Below are 20,318 nucleotides of genomic sequence, written 5' to 3' on the forward strand. Positions count from 1 at the left end.
AGTTTAACTGCCATTGCCCTATTATTTCTTTTTAATCCCCAAAGGTACTGTTTGTGGGATCTGCCCTTGGCATGTACTGGTGTATTGCACCTGTTAAAATTTTCAGACTGAGAAATCGTGATATTTTGTTATCTGATGGTTTACAGAATGAATCCTCCATGTCATACTAATTAAAAGGGCATAGAGAGTCCAGTGGATTTGTATGTTCTTTAACCTTTCTCACCACAGAGATATAGATTATGTACTTCACAACCTGCACTGAAGTTAATTGAAAATACTTAATGAGGCTTGGTATATGCAGCCAGAGCACTAAATGAGTTGGATTTCAAAACTTTCATCTGTAGCCATCAAGCCTTGATGTAAATTGAAAAGATCACAGCTATTGGGAAAAGACCTATATTGTAAAGTCCTTTCTGCATAGATTATGAACATCATAACTCAATGATTTTTCCATAAAAATATGGCTGTAATTGGACCCTATGGGGGTCCCTTTCTTTGATCAGATCACAGTAACTGTGACTTTACACTGAAAAATGTCACTGCTGTAAAGGTTTATCACCTGTAGTGCTTAGTTTTCTCTGATGCCTTGTACTGTGCTGGTTATCTTTATTAAAAGAAGTATAATGAGTAATTAAACAGCAAATCATTATCTGAAGCACAGAAAAAAAAAGCTTCAATATTTAAGTTATAGTGATTGTATTTTCTCATTACTCATCCCTTGACTGCATTCTTGCCTTTTTTTCAGTGTGCAGTTTATTGCTAATTATATTTTGATGAAAATTTGGTCTCATTTCATTATGCAGCTATATGCGATTATTTGTGCGGTGATTTTATTTCTGTTTTTCTTTTTTCTAAGTAACTGTGAGACTGAAGAAAAAGTCGACCATTGTAAATTACTGAAATTATTCTTGCATTGAGAGTTCTGTCTTCAATATTAATTAGTTATGAATGGGGAAAAAGATGGAGCTTATTTAGCCCTGATTGGTTCAGTGATTTTAAAAGTGTGCTCTTCTTAGTGATAGGCCATATGTTGCACAACTGCAGTGAAGATCTGTAGGTGTGTTGCTCGTTAAAGTGTATCAGAGTATTTAAAGTCAAAACTATCAAAATATCTTAACATGACAAATAGAAGCAGGATGTTGCTATTTGACACCTTGCTTATTACCTGCCATTTATTAAGAACATAGTGACCTCAGCACCATTTTGTGGCACTAATGTTAGGTACTCTTCATTTCTTTAATATCCTAAAATCTGTCACCATCCACTTGGCAATTAAGCCTTCATGGTCTGCTGGGAACAGAATTCCAAAGATTTGCTACCCCCTTACCTATTTATTCAAAGGTAAGATGACCTATTTATTTAAATTCTCTGCTGTATATTACCCAGTTCTCAATTCACTACAACGTTACGACCCAGTCCCATATGCTCCAGTTCTACTTTTAGCGAGATGCGCACTTATGTGGCATGATGACATATGCCATTCATGTACTTTTGCATAGAACCCATAATGAATTACGTAAATAACAAAGAACGCTTTATCAAACAACATATTTACAATATTACTCAATTATTACTGAAATATTAAACGCACAATACTATGCTTTGGAAATAACCAACAATCTGCTGGAGGTACCTCAGCAAGTCGAACAGCAAGCAAGGAATTATTGGCGTTTAGGGTCGCAGTACATCAAATCCTGATGCAGGGTTTCACCCCACCGTTCAACACACAAGATTTTCCCCCAGCAGGTTGTTTATTGCTCCAGATTCCAGCAGCTGCTGCCCCTTTTGCCTCCATGCTTTTAGAAGGTGGTTTTGAAGATTCTGGATAGCACACATTGTCAAACTCCAAAATTCAAAAGATTCTAGATTTTTCCATGGACTAAAATGTAGCAACTGTAATTCTATTTTTTGAGTAAGAAAAGACAGAACAAACAAGAGAAGTATAGGAGCGTACAGGTTATGCCTGGCTCTGTGTTTTCCTGTCTATTAGTTTTGGAGTTACACAACATAACAGTGGTGACAAGTAAGTTTTAAACAGACCCAAGATGACTAGTTATCTGTTGAACCACAGTGAGATGTTTGAGTTTTAAAAAAAAGTGCAGTGAAACATTCAGTTTAAAAAAAAGCAGAAAGCAGACAATATTCACGAGTTCATTAATGGTGAGTACTGTTGTAATAATAAATTTAAAGAAAAGCAGAAATGGCTGGCTACATCAGAAAAACAGATGCGTTCAATTATACAACAGATAACTGGATTTTGTATACTGAGTGCATTAAGTAGTATTTCGAAGTAAATGAAATGGCCAATAAAAAGTGAGTGCCGGTTTTGCTGAATGCATTAGGTGAAAAGGCATAATAGTTTGCTTAGAAGTTTAACTGTTCCAACCAAACCAGCCACAATGAGCTTTGCTAATATCAAAGTAATGCAGGAACATATAGAACCAAAACAATTGTTGATTGCAGAATGTTTTAGGTTTCATAAGCAGAATCAAAAGGAAGAGGAATCCATTTCAGTTCATGTGGCTGAATTGAATGAACATTGCCCATTCGGTAGCAGGCTTAATCCTGCACTAGGAGATCATTTAGTTTGTGGAATATTACAAGAAAGCAAACAAAAACGGCATTTAAAACAGTATTTGAAAATGCTGTAATGGAAACTGCAGACAGGTTCAATTGAGGTTCAGTCAGGAATGACAGTGAGCATGAAAATAATTGCAGTGACTACACAAACAGGCCTGGCTGAACCAGTTGTGTTACCTTTGTGACAAGGGTGCACATTCACCAGACTGCTACAGATTTAAAGGCAAAACTTGCAGAAAGTGCAACAAAGTAGGACACATACAAAGAGTGTGTTGGGCAGACTAAGATAAATGGACTGCATAGGGAAAGGAAGATAAAAAGTCAAATTGCAGTTTCAGAAAGAGCACTAATCTTCATGATGAAAAATCTGAATTATGAAAGTAACACAGGACTGTGTAGCCTTGAGATGTAAAATGTGAAAACTGATAAGAGACAAGCAATAAGGAGTGAATGGAAAATTAATTAAAATGGAATTGGATACTGGCTCTCACACACACAATGCTGGAGGAGCTCAGTATGCCAGACATCGTCTATGGATATGGAAAAGAGTAAACATTCGACATATGGGGCTGCAGCCGTTCATCAGGCCTGATACCACAGCAGTGTCAAAAGTGGCACTGGAAAAATCCAACATATCAGGGGTAAAATAGTGTTAAATGAAAATACTACACTCAAGTTTTACAAAGCCTGTCCATTTCCTTGTGCCATCTGTGATAAAAGAAGGAATTCTTTCCAAGGTTCATTGGAGTCCATGGGCAACACCAGTGGTCCCTGTAGCCAACAAGAATGGATTTGTCAGGATCTGTGGTGACTTTAAGGTCACCATCAACTCAGTACTAAAACTAGATGAATACCCTCTACCCAGGATAGAGAATACCTTTGCAAACTTTTCTGGAGGAAAACACTTCATCAAAATGGAATTAACAGAGGCCTATCTACAGATGGAGATGGAAGAAGAGTGAAAAGTGTTTAAACATAGAAAATAGGTGCAGGAGTAGGCCATTCGGCCCTTCGAGCCTGCACCGCCATTCAGTATGATCATGGCTGATCATCCAACTCAGAACCCTGTACCTGCTTTCTCTCCGTACCCCCTGATCCCTTTAGCCACAAGGGCCATATCTAACTTCCTCTTAAATATAGCCAATGAACTGGCCTCAATTGTTTCCTGTGGCAGAGAATTCTACAGATTCACAACTCTCTGTGTGAAGAAATTTTTCTTCATCGCGGTCCTAAAAGGCTTCCTCTTTATCCTTAAACTGTGACCCCTCATTCTGGACTCCACCATAAACACTCACAAAGGGCTTTATCGATACAATAGGCTTATTTTTGGATTAGAAAGCTATAGACCAGGCATTGCAAGGCTGCCCAGGCACTCAGTCTACCTAGATCGTAATGTTATCAGTAAGGATCACAAGGAATATCTCCAAAATCTCAAGACAGTGCTAAAAATATTAGAAGGTTATGGGCTCAGAGGACATCACAGCAAGTGTGAATTCTTTAAACCAAGCATTACTTGCTGTGGTCACATCATTGATGCACAAGGATTTTACACAAGTGTGCTCAGAAAATTCAAGCAGTAGTGGATGCCCCAGGGGCAAAGTGCATGTCACAGTTGTGGTACCTTTCAGAATTTGTCAATTACTATAGCAGTGTCCTGCCAAACTTGGCTTACTGTGATCCGCGACTTGATCTGGTTACTACAGGTCTAGATGAAATGTCGATGGACAAAACAGCATGAGGTGGCTTTCCAAAAAGCAAAAAAAGATCATGAGGTCAGGCTCTGCACTCACACATTATTATCCACGTCGTCCACTGAAGCTTCCCTGTAATGCCTCACCCTATGATATAGGTGTAGTCATGTCACATGTAATGAATGATGTCCCATAGCTAATTTCCCTTGTAGCTGCAGAGAAAAGTTGTACACAGATTGACTGAAAGGCCTTGAGTCTGATTTGATGTGCAAACCATTTCAACCAGTTCTTGTATGGGAGAGAGTTTACCCTCATTACTGTTCATCATCCACTGGTGTCTACTTCCAGTCCACGGAAGGGTGTTCCGCTAACTGCAGCAGCATGAATGCAGAGATGGGCTCTGCTTCTTGGTGGATGCGATTACAAGATCAAATCCAAGAGGACAACTAATCATAGAAATATTGATGGGATTGACCTGTTACCCTTGGAAAAGGAAATACCTGAAAAAATTTACAGAAGAGTACACTCCTCTTGACTTGTTCAAAGGTCCAATTCAATGTCAGAGAAATATATACAATGTACATTCTAAAATGCTTTTTCTTCACAAAGCATCCATGAAAACAGAAGTGACCCAAAATATGAATGAATGAGAACCCCAAAGCCCCCCCATGTGTAAGCGGCAACAAACAATGATCACCCCTCCCACCCCCGGTAAAAGAAAGCGTATCCACTACCGAGCACAAGTGTGAGCTAGGCGATAGCAGAGACGCACACCTTGTAGTTATCCCAAAGACTATCGCATTTCATCCGGCATTTGACAGCCCACGAAGATTTCGGGTCTTCGGTCCCACAGTGAAAGCTTTTCCGGTCTCCCCCGATGACACATGAGTCACCTCTTGTGACACCGACCCTCGATGTGCCCGTCTCCAGAGCCCTGAGATCTTAGGCTTCCATATACGAGCTGGAATCATAGGCCGAACCCTTGGCGTGCCAAACAATGGCCGGTACTGAAATCCCAAGAACGGGTCCCATTCCCGCAAAGAACCAAAATCTGCATGTAACTCCAGGTCAGGGTCTTCAAAAGAACCTTGAAAGGGAAAAATAAAGATATTAAAGATGAAAATTGAGCTGTTTCCGAAGATGCAAGCAAAGGATTCACTGTTTAGCACCATCTTCCTAATGCAAATTGAAGGTCTCCCTATTGTGGCAGAGATAATTCAAAGTGAAACCAAAAGAGACCCTGCACTGTCTCAGGTCTACATGGCCACCCAACAGTGCTGTAATGTGCAGCAAAAATTCCAGTTCCCCATTCTTACCAGCTCTGGGTTGAACTTGCCCTTGACGGGGATTGCCTTATGTGGGGACTGAGAGTAGTTGTACCATCCAAACTGAAAGCTAACTTGTTGGAGGAGTCAAAATGAAAGTGTTGGCTCAAAGCTTTGTCTGATGGTCTGGGGTAGATCAGCAGACCCCTCCATTCTAGGGAAAGTCCTACATTGCCCTGGCAGGGGATTCATCTGCATTTTGATGTTACCATTCATGGGCACAAATTCCTTGTCAGTAGTGGAGGCAGCTACAAAGGGGCCCAGAAGTACTTCCATCAACCTCCACTACAGCCTCACACACGGTTGGTGTATTGAAAAGCTTCTTTTCAAGGACTGCTGTTCCAGAACACTTGGTCAGTGTGAATGGACGATGGTTTGTTGCAGAAAGTCACTCCTGAAAGTGAATATAAATCATTCCATTCATCTGCACTTTAGTACTCAGCTTCATATGGCTTGGTAGTAAGGTTTGTCTGGGGTCCTAAGAATGCACTTTGAACAATGTCAGCGGACCACACTACACTGTCACTGAATCAGAAGCTCACCAATTTCCTCCTTGCATATCGCAATGCATCACACACTACAACAACTCACCAACTACGCTGTTCCTGGATTGTCCCTTGAGATGATGCTTGGATCTCCTCAAACCCTATCTCAGAAGGAGTATGCAGGACAAACAGCTGAGACAAATTGAGGGTGCCTCAAGCAAAGAGTTTTGATGTTTCACTCCTGGACAAGCAATCATGTCGAGGGACTACGGGGGAGGGTGACCAAAAGTGGGTATTTGGAAAGATTAAGGACAGAACTGGACCACATTTCATACACAGTGGAAATTGTGCAGATGACACATTGATCAGTTGAGGAGAGCAGAGTCAATTGTTAGAACTCTTAGAACCACTTCCTGTAGTCCAAGAGTCAACTCCTATAGCCACCAAGGAGGAGGCCCCAGAACTTGAGGTTGTTTCTCATCCACAAGCCTCAATTGCCAAGCAAAGTGAATCCCCTCCTTTTTAGGAAAGATATTCTCCCACAAAAATAAGAAATCCTCCACATTGATGAAATCTTTAGGCCTGAATGGGTCAATTTATAATTTACTATGCTGTGGGTGCATATACCTGTATAGTGATTGCATTTTATAGTATACTGTGTATATACAGTGAGTGTGTGCGTGTATATATATATAAAAAAACTCCAGAGTAGTACGTTACCTATTTGAGTTGAGATGCATTCTATATTGAGTTGGAGTTTATAGCTAAGCAGGGAGGAATATTATGTATTTAATATTTCAGTGATAGTTGTGTAATATTGTAAATATATTGTTTTATTAAGCATTTTTGTTTACATAATTCATTATGCGTAACATGTAAAAGTATGTGAATGGCATACGTCATGACGCCACCCATGTCATAAGTGTGCGCCTCACTAAAGGTAGAACTAAGAGGCATGTGTTATTCCTAGCTCTCTTTTTCTTTCAATACATTTAATGTTTGGGAGTTACAAAACATAACATGTTATGCAGATACCAAGGTCTTAGGAACATCGGTTTCCAATCTCATTCATTTGTTTCTTTCAGATTTTTCATGCACTGTCGATCCTTTTTAGTTTGCTTCTCCTGGATTGTGTTCTGTATCTTCCATGAATGCAGTCAAAAAAGTATAAGTTTAATTTCTCCCTATTCAACAAATAATTTTTGCAGTCTCCGTACGTAAGAGACCAACGATAGCTTTGCTGATCTTTTTTCATTTTACATATCTATTGAAGAATAGGCCGTCTTTATTTCTCATAAAATTATTCTCAAAAATCTGTTTTCCTTCCCAATCCTCAAGCTTACTGCTCTTTCTGGCAACATTATAAGCCTTTTTCTTTGATTTAATACTGTCTTTAATTTATCATGTTCGCAACAGCTGGACAACTTTTCCTGTGTATTTTTTCCTGTCTTGGGGGAATATGTATTTGCAGTAAGTCATGTAATAATCCTTTAAGTATTAGTCTTTGCTCAATTACTCTTGTGTGTTTTAACATAGTCTGCAGCCAACTCGTACTTCATATCATCATAGATTGTTTTGCTAAAGTTTAGAATCCTATTTTCAGATAAAACTAAATCATTTTAGTCCACTTTAGTAAAATATAGCATATTACAGTCACCCTTCTTTGAAGGTCCCTTTTCCACATGATATCATTTATCTTTTTCTTCACACAATACTTAATCTAAAATAAATAGTTCCTTTAATGTGCCCATAGACTATAAGATATTAGAGCAAAATTAGGCTATTTGGCCCATCAGGTCTGCTCTGCTTCTGCGAGATACTTGCGTAGAAAACCTTTCCTTATATTTTCCACTGGGAATTTGGCCTCAATGTGTATTAAATTCCCCTAAGGAATGTTGCACTGTTCTTGTAACATGTGACTCTAATTTCTTGATTTCTACAATTCCTGAATTACTAGAGCTGTTTAGGGACCTATAAACAATTCCCACCAATGTTTTCAGCCATTTCTGGCCTTCATCCTCTTCCTTTGTTGGACGTTGGGCAACATCATTTTGCCTGGAATATTTCATTTCCACACTTAGCCACGGTAGAGACATGGTTGCAAAATGGTAATACTCCGTCTCTGATCATTGCTCTCCCAATCTGAGACTTCAGCTCATCAACTCTGAGGCAGGCACAGTAGATATTGTTGCCATGGATCACAGTGGCTTCCATCAATTCCCATATACTGCAACTGCACCACGTCACCTTCCATGACGTGCCTTACCTGAATTTAATGAATGCAATTAATAAAATTTATTCAACTAAATTTTTAAAACTAAAACTACACTATCACTCTTTGCTCACTGGTTTCCTTACCATAGTCACTGCATTGCACACTATGTCTTAGCAAGCTTTCATCAGTCTCTTTTTATTCATCAATCTCTTCATCAGTTCTCTTTTCATTTTGTAAGCATTCAGAGAGGAATGCCTCCCCTTTGGATTACCAATATACCCAGAATTTCTATTTATTCTCTTTCTACAGGTCTCATCGTTGAAATACAAACTGAAGAAGCAGTCTACAGCCACTGGTGATGGTGTGGCCAGGGCTTTCCTTAAGGCACAGGCAGCATTATTTGGCTCCTATCGGGATGCACTACGATATAAACCTGTAAGTATCTACAAATGAAAAGATCTCCATTGTTATATTAACTTTTGGTTTAAACGTGCATTGGAGAAGTGAGCAGTCTTTAGATTTGGTTTCATGACGATATTGTTCTCCTGCAGCTCCATGTCCATGATTTCATCTCAGGTTTTGAATCTTCTTCACACTTACATTCTGCTCGACCATTTGCTGCTAGGTTTTACCATGTTACCACCCTGGCTTCCTGGAAATTCCACTAGTTATCCATTGGGTCTGGCAAGAAGTTTACACTTCTACATTAAGAGAAATACAATTTTAACAGTATTTTTATGTGAGGATTTTTTGCATGATGACCTGTTCAATGATTGAAGGAGAATAATCATACCACTGTTGTACTTGGCTTGTTCAAATGTCAGATTAATCTCGTGTTATAATATGTTAGGCCATGTCACCATATTAGACTTATACTTATTCAAAACAGCCTGTCCACAATACTCTCAGATAATTTTTAATTCTTAGATCTTCATCTAAGTTAAAGTGTTTCTATGAGATTTAACAAATACTTAATGTGTTACTTATCAGGGAATTGCTTCATTAGTAGGAGAGAGTTTGGGTGAAGGAAGCAGAATTGTTTTCTTTCAGAAACCTGAGAACCTTGTGTGTTAGAGTTAAGTTCTGTCGATTATCAGTGGTGATTGTCCTTTGTGATGTAATGTTATTATTCTTTTCTGTCCTTGCGCATGGGAAAGATATCACACTATTACAGGAATAATCAATAAAGGGGTGGAAAGTAAGTCGAGGTAATATTCAGTGATGTATTCAAATAAAAATATATATCTATTTGATTTTAAATACCTGAAATTGATTTTTACTTTGAAAATTGGCAAACATGAATGATTTCCAAGTTTCACCCAAACATCAGAAATGTTGGTAATCAAATCAAAAGAGTTCATAGGTTAGATATCTAAAGGACTTACAGCCTCTCCTGAATCTGCTGGCAGCCAATGTTTGGAAATCCAATGATAAATGGAAAGACAAAACCAGTGAGCAGACTTGCAAATTGATGGAAGAAAGAATAATATAAATTACATTAAAGAATGCTGTTGGGTATGTGTGAGAATCATTCCCATAACGGGAATACTCACTTCAATTTAATTAAAAGTGTTAAACTTCCCTTAAAATTGGTTTTATATCTTTAGAACTGCCATAACGAAATTCCACCACATCGACGTATTCTGTTTGCAACCTGCCTAGAAGTGGGAATTTTCTCTGACTGGGTGTTGAGTATGCCTGGTTGCTGTTGACAAATTGCGTGCACGCATGTGTGAAATGCTGCTCGGAGGTTGGTTTATAACCTCCTTCCGTGAAATGGCAGTAATTGAAGTAAAAAGTTAATAACTACAAAAATAACTGATAAAAAGGAAGACTTTAATTTTTTTATGTAAGCAACTGGGTGGAGAAAGTAATTTTGGATGGTATGGATGAATTTGCCTGCATCTTATATTGATTTTGAAATACAGTGAATTACAGTTTGCAAGACCTCGGTCTTTCAGGATCTCTGAATTTTGTGTTGCAGTGGCCACTTTCTGGTTGTGCATATGTGAAATATGCAGAACCAGTACATTGAAGTTCCTTAATTACTAAATATGCTTAGTGTGTAGTTCTTCAATATGTCAAGATTTAAAAAAAAAGAACAAAAGTCGACTGTGTCCACTCTCAGTGAGTTGATAAAATCTTATAGGTTCCTTCCAATTTAAAAGCATTTACCAGCAATATCAGAAACACTCTGTACTGAGATCACTGTGTCAGATGAGTGTGGATCATGATTAAATTTTTAAACACTGTTCCTAGGAGTACTGCAGCACTATACTGGTGCACAGTGTGGATGGTGCAAGCCCTCAGCTTCTTTCTCCTGTTCTAAAATTCAACCCAATACATGGTCCCAGACAAGGGACACATATGATACTAGTTGGATGACTTTTTCATTAAATGTGTCTGTAGATTTGCATTGGTATCATGTGCATTGTATTCAAGACTGTTACCAAGAAGTATAACATAGCAAAGATGAGCGCGAAACTGGAGGACTGGGGAGCTTTCAAAGAGCAACAGAAGATAACAAAAAAGGCAATACGCCAAGAAAAAATGAGGTACAAAGGTAAACTAGCCAAGAATATAAAGGAGGATTGTAAAAGCTTCTTTAGGTATGTAAATAGCAAAAAAATAGTTAAGACTAAAATTGGGCCATTGAAGACAGAAACGGGTGAATTTATTATGGGGAACAAGGAAATAGTAGACGAGTTGAACAGGTACTTTAGATCTGTCTTCACGAGGGAAGACACAATCTCCCAGATGTAATAGTGGCCAAAGGAACTCGGGTAAAGGATGAACTGAAGGAAATTTATATTAGGCAAGAAACAGTGTTGGATAGACTGTTGAGTCTGAAGGCTGGTAAGTCCCCGGGACCTGATGGTCTGCATCCCAGGGTACTTAAAGAGGTGGCTCTAGAAATCATGGACGCATTGGTAATCATTTTCCAATCTTCTATAGATTCAGGAACAGTTCCTGATGATTGGAGGGTGGCTAATGTTATCCCACTTTTCAAGAAAGGAGAGAGAGAGAAAACGGAATTATAGACCAGTTAGCCTGACATCAGTGGTGGGAAAGATGCTGGAGTCAATTATAAAAGAGGAAATTACGACACATTTGGATAGCAGTAGAAGGATCAGTCCGAGTCAGCATGGATTTATGAAGGAAAAATCACGTTTGACTAATCTTCTGGAGTTTTTTGAGGATGTAACTATGAAAATAGACAAGGGAGAGCCAGTGGATGTAGTGTACCTGGACTTCCAGAAAGCTTTTGATAAAGTCTCACATAGGAGATTAGTGGGCACAATTAGGGCACATGGTATTGGGGGCAGAGCACTGACATGGATTGAAAATTGGCTGGCTGACAGGAAACAAAGAGTAGCAATTAACGGGTCCCTTTCGGAATGGCAGGCTGTGACCAGTGGGGTACCGCAAGGTTCGGTGCTGGGACCGCAGCTGTTTACAATATACATTAATGATTTAGATGAAGGGATTAAAAGTAACATTAGCAAAATTGCTGATGACACAAAGCTGGGTGGCAGTGTGAAATGTCAGGAGGATTTTATGAGAATGCAGGGTGACTTGGACAGGTTGGGTGAGTGGGCAAATATATGGCAGTTGCAGTTTAATGTGGATAAATGTGAGGTTATCCACTTTGGTGGCAAGAACAGGAAGGCAGATTACTATCTAAATGGAGTCAAGTTAGGAAAAGGGGAAGTACGAGATCTAGGTGTTCTTGTACATCAGTCAATGAAAGCAAGCATGCAGGTACAGCAGGCAGTGAAGAAAGCTAATGGCATGCTGGCCTTTATAACAAGAGGAATTGAGTATAGGAGTAAAGAGGTCCTTCTGCAGCTGTATAGGGCCCTGGTGAGACCCCACCTGGAATATTGTGTGCAGTTTTGGTCTCCAAATTTGAGGAAGGACATTCTTGCTATTGAGGGAGTGCAGCATAGGTTCACAAGGTTAATTCCTGGAATGGCGAGACTGTCATATGTTGAAAGATTGGAGTGACTGGGCTTGTATACACTGGAATTTAGAAGGATGAGAGGGGATCTGATTGAAACATATAAGATTATTAAGGGATTGGACACACTGGAGGCAGGAAGCATGTTCCCGCTGATGGGTGAGTCCAGAACTAGAGGCCACAGTTTAAGAATCAGGGGTAGGCCATTTAGAACAGAGATGCGGAAAAACTTTTTCACCCAGAGAGGGTGGATATGTGGAATGCTGTGCCCCAGAAGGCAGTGGAGGCCAAGTCTCTGGATGCATTCAAGAGAGAGTTAGATAGAGCTCTTATAGATAGCGGGGTCAAGGGATATGGGGAGAGGGCAGGAACGGGGTACTGATTGTGTATGATCAGCCATGATCACAGTGAATGGCGGTGCTGGCTAGGGGCCGAATGGCCTACTCCTGCACCTACTGTCTATTGTCAATCATCCCCATTGAGCAATGTCACAGGAGGTCATCAAAGTTCATATCGGAATTTAGTAATTGCCCATTCATTCCTCATATTTAGAAAATGCTGGTACAAGTGGTGCTTCAACAGCATTGTTTTACGGGCTACATGTGTGTTCTATATACTTACTCTGCTGCTTATGTACAGTTCTTGAAATACTCATCATGTCTCTGCAGGATACATGAACTCGGTTTTTTTCATGTGCAATAATTAGCTTTGCCTAAATTGTTTGTAGAGTATTTCCTTGTCTGTGTCAGTTTTCTATCAGAAGAAAATGAGCCAGTGTTTTGTTGCTTTTTAATAATTGGGAGCAGTAAGAGATCAGTGCATGAGGGGAAGGATGCTGCAGTATGAGCTAATGTACCTTGAACCAATTATATGGAAGAAAAGTGACTCATTCCCATCTTGGAGTCTGTTGTTTATTTAGTTGTTAAGTAAAACATGGTGCTGGTAATCCAATGAATGAAAAGAAAGGCTTATTTTAAAATCTTGATTGGGTTTCCTCTGGGACAAAAGCCTAGAAAGCATTCTAGTTCCTAATGAATGAAGAGAATTGTTGATGCATTATACTGGCTTCTTCGGTTCTATCAGAAGACTTAGAAAGCATGCATTTTTGGTGCCAGCAGATCATGGAGCTGCTCTTAACTCTTCATATCCCAAAATGCAGGAAATTATTGTTTAAAAAAATCCTTTTTTTCCATGACAAATATCCATGAAGGTAAATAAATTGGTTCATGAGTTCGAATGACAATACACGTTTTTCTGACCTTTCTCTTTGGACTTTGGGAACTGAGTTCCGTTATGTTTAGTTTTTGTACGCTGAACATTATATTCCCCTTGCTCTGTGTGAAATCTTCTCCCGATTTTCCCTTGTGTCTGTCATTCTGGAGGACTCACGTTCCTATCCAGACTGGTGTGACTGAGGACAGTTCTATCATTGCTGCTCAGGATTTGATTTGGAACCATTCAGATCTGTGTGATTTACTGAGCAAAAATGGAACTGCTGGGATATGAAAAAAAAGTAATGCATAAAATGCGAGAGAATCTCAATATTTCTTGGACATTTTTATTTCAATACATTCTGAATACAACACTTGGTTTATAAAGCATACTGACTCTTCAGTTTTTTGACTGAAGTTCTACTGTTCTGTGACACATCTATTGGGTCAGTTCGTTTTGTTACCTGGTCTGTGATCACAGTGACTTCATCAGTCAGTGAAGGTTGCTAATTAAATATGCACCACCCCATGACCAGGATATGGATTTCGGGTGAATGTGGCACTGTGGATTAAGGTCTGCTGTCACCTGATGGAAAAGCAGAGGCACCAGCAGGGGCCAAATGATCTGCTCTTGTTTGCTTTCACTGTTGACCATCGTAAACAGAATCCAGAGGAAAGCAATTCAGTCTCAATTATTTTTGTGTACCATTCTTAATTATTCTTGAAAAATTCACCCATTATTTTGAAAAGTGATTCTATTTTTAATCATTTGTATCGGCATCTGAGTGATGGATATTTTGAAACACTCACCAGTTTTGGGCCTTTGCCAGCTTTCACTACTTTTTCAGATGTCTTATAGGTAGGGCTTCAATACATCTATGGAAGTTTCACCACCTCTCAGGTTACATCAGAGTTCTGGGGCAGCTAGGTAAGCCCTCTGCATCTTGACAAGATATTGTAGACAAGAAGTACATGCCAGCAAGATTGTTCCAATTTGGTTTCTTTACACGTGCTGTGAGTGCCAGTGTTTTCTTTGTTAGCCTATTCTCCATGTGATATATTCACCTTTGCATTATTCTGCACCATATATGATTGAAGGTGCTTCCTAGTCCCTTAATATCTTTATTAATTACCATCTTGCCATTTCGCGGCTATTTTTCTGTGAATTTATAGCCATGACCCTGTCTGCCAACTTTCAATTTCTCTGTGCCTCTTATACGTTCACCTTTCTTCCAACCTGTAACTGTGGGCCCCATAGTTAAGCATCTTGAAACCATCCTCTGTCACTTCTCGTGAATCCGTTCTGTTTTTCCATCACTTGCTGTTCTTTTAAGACCATGCTTAGACCTTGTCAGAGCAGCAGCCATTTTGTGAGCCCCACATGAGTTGCCCTTTTGATGTTGAATTGCAGCTAATTTAGTGCTTGGTAGCAACATTTTCCAGCAGGTGATTAAAGCTACTTAGTCTTATTCTAAGCTTAAAAAAATCATTCCACGTTAGATACAGACACAAATCTCACAGGTAAAAAAGATAGCTTGTATTTAGTCTAGTTTGCTGTCTATTTTCTTTTTTCCTATTTTCTTCAGTACTAAAAATACTATTAAAAAAGAAAGGCTTGTTTGATTTTTCTTCTTCTTGTGCTTTTGCTTTGAATAGAAACTGGATTTGAACACTAAGCTCCTGATCCAACTCTAGAAAGGGAGAAAAGTACCTATTGGAGTTTGCTTTTAATGGTTTTTCTTTGAATAATCTGATCTACAGTTCAGAGTTTTTACTGACAACATTTTGGTATTCCTCAATGGGGAAGAAGTCATGTGTAATAGGTCTTGGCAGCAGTAATTCCCAGTGCTATTAACTGCCAGAACTCTGAAACACAGCCAAAAAATGTATCCATTTGTATCAGAATGTTACAACATGTAAAGTTTTCATCCTCTCAAAGATTAAAGGGGTATTGTCTGTGTTCATAATACTGACACACTTCAAATATGAATGTTCCCATTTTGAGGGTCAGACTTGCAGATAGCTTTGAAATAACTGTCTGAATATCATAGTGATGAGAAAAAATATATTTATAAAAACTTTAATCCTTTCAAGCCCTTGTTGCTTCAGGCTATTTTATTGCAATAAGCTTGTTTTGCTGAAGGTTGTTTTGATTTTATATTGTTATTTTTGAAGTACATCATTTCAGTTTGAAGAAATGATTTATTACACAGTGCATCATCAAAATAAATTTTAATGTAAAGTTGGAAAGCTGCTTTCATGGATCAAGCTATCATTGAAATAACTGTATACTGGAATAATATTAAATTGCAGTCACGATGGAGCCCCAACCATATTTCATTGGAGTGCATTCAGCCTTTCAAATCTGTGCTGCCTTGCAGAGATTCCTGTTAATCCCATTCACCATTCTCCCCACTATTTCCTTGTAATTTGTTCACTCCCCCGCCCCCATCCCCCCCCCAAATACCAATCAATTTCCCTCTTATAGCCCACCTACATGAGTAATGTACAGTGGCCAATTAACCCACCAACATGCACATCATTAGGATGTGGTATGACCCAGGGAAAAAGCAGGCAGTCAGAGGGACAACGTGCAAACTCCTCATAGGCAGCAGTCATGATTGACCATGGGTAACAGGAGCTATGCAGCGGCACCACTAACTATGGTATCCAGTGCTACCCCACAATCTACAGCACTTCCATTAGCTCTGTACCAGCTGGATCCTGTTGGGTATCTGTATCCCTTTTGCAGCATATTACACATTGGTTCCTCGATCCTGTGCCTTCCAGATCTCCTGCTTGTACTGTGTACATCAGGCACGTTGTGGAAACAACTTTGTTTGAACACTCTGCAGAGAAACCCCGTTGGATGCTTCTCTGAGTTCAATGTGTCAGATAAATGCTCATGGTTGCAACAACTCTGGTGCCATGTTAATGTAGCAGTTAGCAGGACACTATTACAGTTCAGGTCGCTGGAGTTCAGAGCTCAATCCCAGCAGGAGTTGGTACTTCATCCACGTATAATGTCTAGGTTTCTTCCAAGTACTCCCATATTCCAAAGACGTACCACTTAGTAGGTTAATTGGTCATTGTGAAATATCTTGTAATTAGGCTAGATTAGGGGTTGCCAACCTTTTTTATGGCATAGACAAACACCATTAAACAAGCGACCCATGGACCCCAGGTTGGAAATCCCTGGGCTAGAGTTAAAAATTGGTGATTGCTGCTGGCATGGCTCAAAGGACTAGAAAGGCCTATTCCTTGCTGTATGTCTAAATAAAATAAATAATAGGCTTGAATTTTTCTACCTAAATTTCTTGGCTCCCATATATTTATCTGCACAGTTAAAATACTGAAATAAGGGAGTGTATATAAAATTATTTTAAGGAAAGCATATTTGTAGTTGTTTTCCATTCATTGTGTCTTTGAAGCCCTACTTTAGATTTGGAAGTTGTGCTCCCCTGCAGAAACGTGGCCCTGGGTAGGCTGATAAATGGCTTCACTTGTCAGTTTTCAGTGAAGAGAAGCCCATGTTTTATGATTAACATGGCCCTGTCTTTGCCAGCACGAGGTCAACCTTTGATATGCTACTTCAGCATCAAAAATTGAATAATACTACTGCTCACTCCCCTATAAGATAACAAGAGAGTCCCTCTGCATTAACTGCATTCCAAGCTCCTGCTGTAATTTCACAACTAATTTACAGACTAAATTAATTTTGTCAAAGTAAGATTTATCCATATACAGGATTCTTAACTTTAAACCTTTTGGGTTGGAAGGATGAAAACCAGCCAGTTACACAAATACACAAATTTAACGTTGTGCCAGCAAGCAGCAGAAATAAATGACATGGATTCTGACAGATTTATGGATACTTTCATTGTAGATCAGCACTGCAGTGATTTACAATCCAGAATATCTCTAGCCAAACAGCTCCAATACCATTACAACTGACAGAATCCTAACAATATAGTTGATTGCTCAGTTATATCTTTTCACAAAAATAGCAGGACAAATCCAGTTTATCAAATTCTTACCCAAATCAATAATGGACTCTTGATCATCAGCAAAGTGTTGGAAGTTGTTGCCAATGTTGCTATCAAGTGATGCTCGCCAACAATCCTCCCAACACTAGTGCACAGTGTAGATTCTCCCCAAGATCACACGGCTTCAAATCCTTCGCAGTTTTGGTCCAAACATGGCACAGAAATTTGTTTGGAACACAAAGACAGCATTTGACTCAGAGCAGCATCAATGTGCACTAAGAAAACTGATGTCAACAAGCATAAAAGAAAATGCATTCCATTGGCTGAAGGCATGCCTCCCACAACCGAGGATTGTTCTTGAAATTTACTCATCATGGGTCCAGGACATCATTGGAGGAGTTCCTCATGCAGTGTCCCAGGGCCAAACACTTTCAGGTGTTTAACCAATGTCCTTAGATCAGTCATAAATGGCTGTTCAAATGGAAATGACTATTATGCAATCAGCAGTCAGTGCAAGCAGCAAGACCTGGATAATTTTCAGGCACAGACTGATAAGTAGCAATTAACATTTACACCACAGAAGTGTCAGCATTGACTGTCTCCAGCGCTACATCAACTCTATTAACAACTAATCTTAACATCCTCTGTCTGATTGCTGATAGAAACTACAGAGTCAGCTATACAAACACTGTGCACATTGTAGGCTTGGTATCCATTAGCAAGTGATTCACCTCCTGTCAGGTCTATGCCTTTCAATTGTCCAAAAGGTACAAGTCCAGATGAGAGCAATGCTCAAGAAACTTCAGCACATCCAGGCCAGTGTTTCCAATTTGTTTGGCACCCTGTCCATTCTAAACATTAATTCCCTTCACTATCGTGTCCACTCCAAAATGCATTGCAGATATTTACGGAAGCTGCTCCCAAACCACTAAGCTGTACCAGCAAAAAGGACCACGGCAGCCTGTTTGTTCATCCTCCAACTCCTACTCTATCCTGAGGTAGATCATAAAGGCAAATCACCACCAACATTTCTGGAGCAATTGGGATGGGTAGTAAATCCTGACCATTCTAGAGGCGCTCAGATCCTGAAAAATGAATGAAAACAGCGGAAGATGCTGGAAACTTTCAGCAGATCAGGCAGCATCTACAGAAGTGAGAAACAAGAGTTAACATTTCAGATCAAAAATGTTTAATCATACCTGGGAAAGATGTAGATTGTTTTCTCTTTTTCCCAGTTCTGACGGTGTCTTTGATTTGAAACATGGACACAATCTCTCTTTCTCCGAATGTTGCCTGACCCATTGAGCGTTTCGAGCATTTTCTGCCTTTGTCACAGATCTGCAGAGTTTTCTTAATAAACCATCTGAAAATTGTAATTATCTGCCATCTTGATCTAGTTTTAATTACTAAGGTGGACCTTTTTAATTCACCTTACTGAAGAATTTTCAGCAGTTAGAATGTGAAGTAGAACAAGCCCAATTTTGTCATCTTAATGCATTGTAATTAATCTAGAGTAATATTTTTTTCCTTCCCATTGTAGGTCACTGCTTTGTTTGTATTTAAAAGCTACTCGTTGGCCTTAATAGTAGTTGATTGTTGATGGATTGCAAACTATAGTGCAAAGATTGTTAATGTTGTTCCCACTCCATGATTGTATGAATCGCTATTAACATCACATTTGGAATTTTGGCTTCTTTTATAGTGTCCTTTGAGTGCAGCCAGCAATGAAAACCATACTCCAGAGAGTCTTTGCAATTTCCATTACATTATCATTTTCTGTCTACCTGACAGAAATATGGGCTTTTGTAATGATTTATTATAATGTATTATGAATAAACATTAAGATTCAAAGAAACCTTCACAACCCCATTTTTTGTGCATTTTATCTTGCATACAACTTACATTTGCATTTCAAGGTGATTCAAAAGTATGTATATTATTCAAATAGCTGTTTCACGTTTGAAGTTATTTGATGCATGGGAGGGTCCTTATCATTTGGATCATCTCTAGATTATTTATAGACTGTTTTACAACATCTAAATTGAAACTTTCCTGTTTTTAGTTTATTTCTCCATTTTCGTAACATATTAAATATGAAGTATTTCATTGGTATACAGCAAGTCTCAATTTGCAACTACTTTTCCACAACATGCAACCAAGTTATTACAGATTTTTTACTATCTCTCCACCTCCATACCCTTTTCAGTCAGCACATTAACTTGTTAATCAGCATGAAAACATCTGACAATGCTTGCCAATATTAATAGATTGGCAATAAATATAAATTGCTCCCATTACATTTCAGAAGAAAATTGTTTACTGTGTCCTATGAAAGGAGCACAGATCTAGAATATGAAAGTGGTGCTGCACAGTCCATTTAAATGGTAATTAGTTTTCCTCAAGCAAATTTGTAGATAGGTTTTCCTTCATGTGTTTAAACCTTCATAGCATCTCATACATTTGCTTTTGAATGTTTGCAATAAAAATAAAACTATCTGTATTGGGATATAAGGTATTACAGTACTGAAGGGAGCTCTTCAGCCTATTGAGTGTATTCCAGCTCGCTGCAGAGCAATGCAATCAGTCCCATGCCCCCACTTTATCCAGTCCCCTTTTGAAACCATTGACCATATTGGCTTTCATCCCATATAGAGGAAGTTCTAGGCCATTGTCACTTGGTGACATTTTTTAAATTCCTTACATAGATAATGTATATTTTGCACAAAAGTTGCTCATTTCTTCATATGTTTTCGCATCTTCTTCTTTGACTTCGGAAGGCAGCAGTTTAACAGTTCCTTGGATCATGAGTTTCTGAAAGTCATGCAGATTTGTTAAACAGAATTTAAAACTAGCAGGATTTCTGG

The 20,318-nt window shown here is 39.0% G+C and overlaps 1 protein-coding gene across 3 annotated transcripts in view; it reads left to right on the forward strand.

The window, feature by feature from the left end:
* The window catches only part of dennd1b (DENN/MADD domain containing 1B), a 325,846-nt gene that overhangs the window by 248,598 nt on the left and 56,930 nt on the right, over positions 1-20,318 (forward strand). For all 3 annotated transcript variants that reach the window (XM_059984700.1, XM_059984699.1, XM_059984702.1), the window contains one exon: positions 8,606-8,731. In XM_059984700.1, coding sequence (XP_059840683.1) covers positions 8,606-8,731 — 126 coding nt within the window. The remainder of the gene's footprint in view (positions 1-8,605; positions 8,732-20,318) is intronic.

Source organism: Hypanus sabinus, chromosome 11 (assembly GCF_030144855.1).
Source record: "Hypanus sabinus isolate sHypSab1 chromosome 11, sHypSab1.hap1, whole genome shotgun sequence".
Classification (NCBI taxonomy): Eukaryota; Metazoa; Chordata; class Chondrichthyes; order Myliobatiformes; family Dasyatidae; genus Hypanus; species Hypanus sabinus.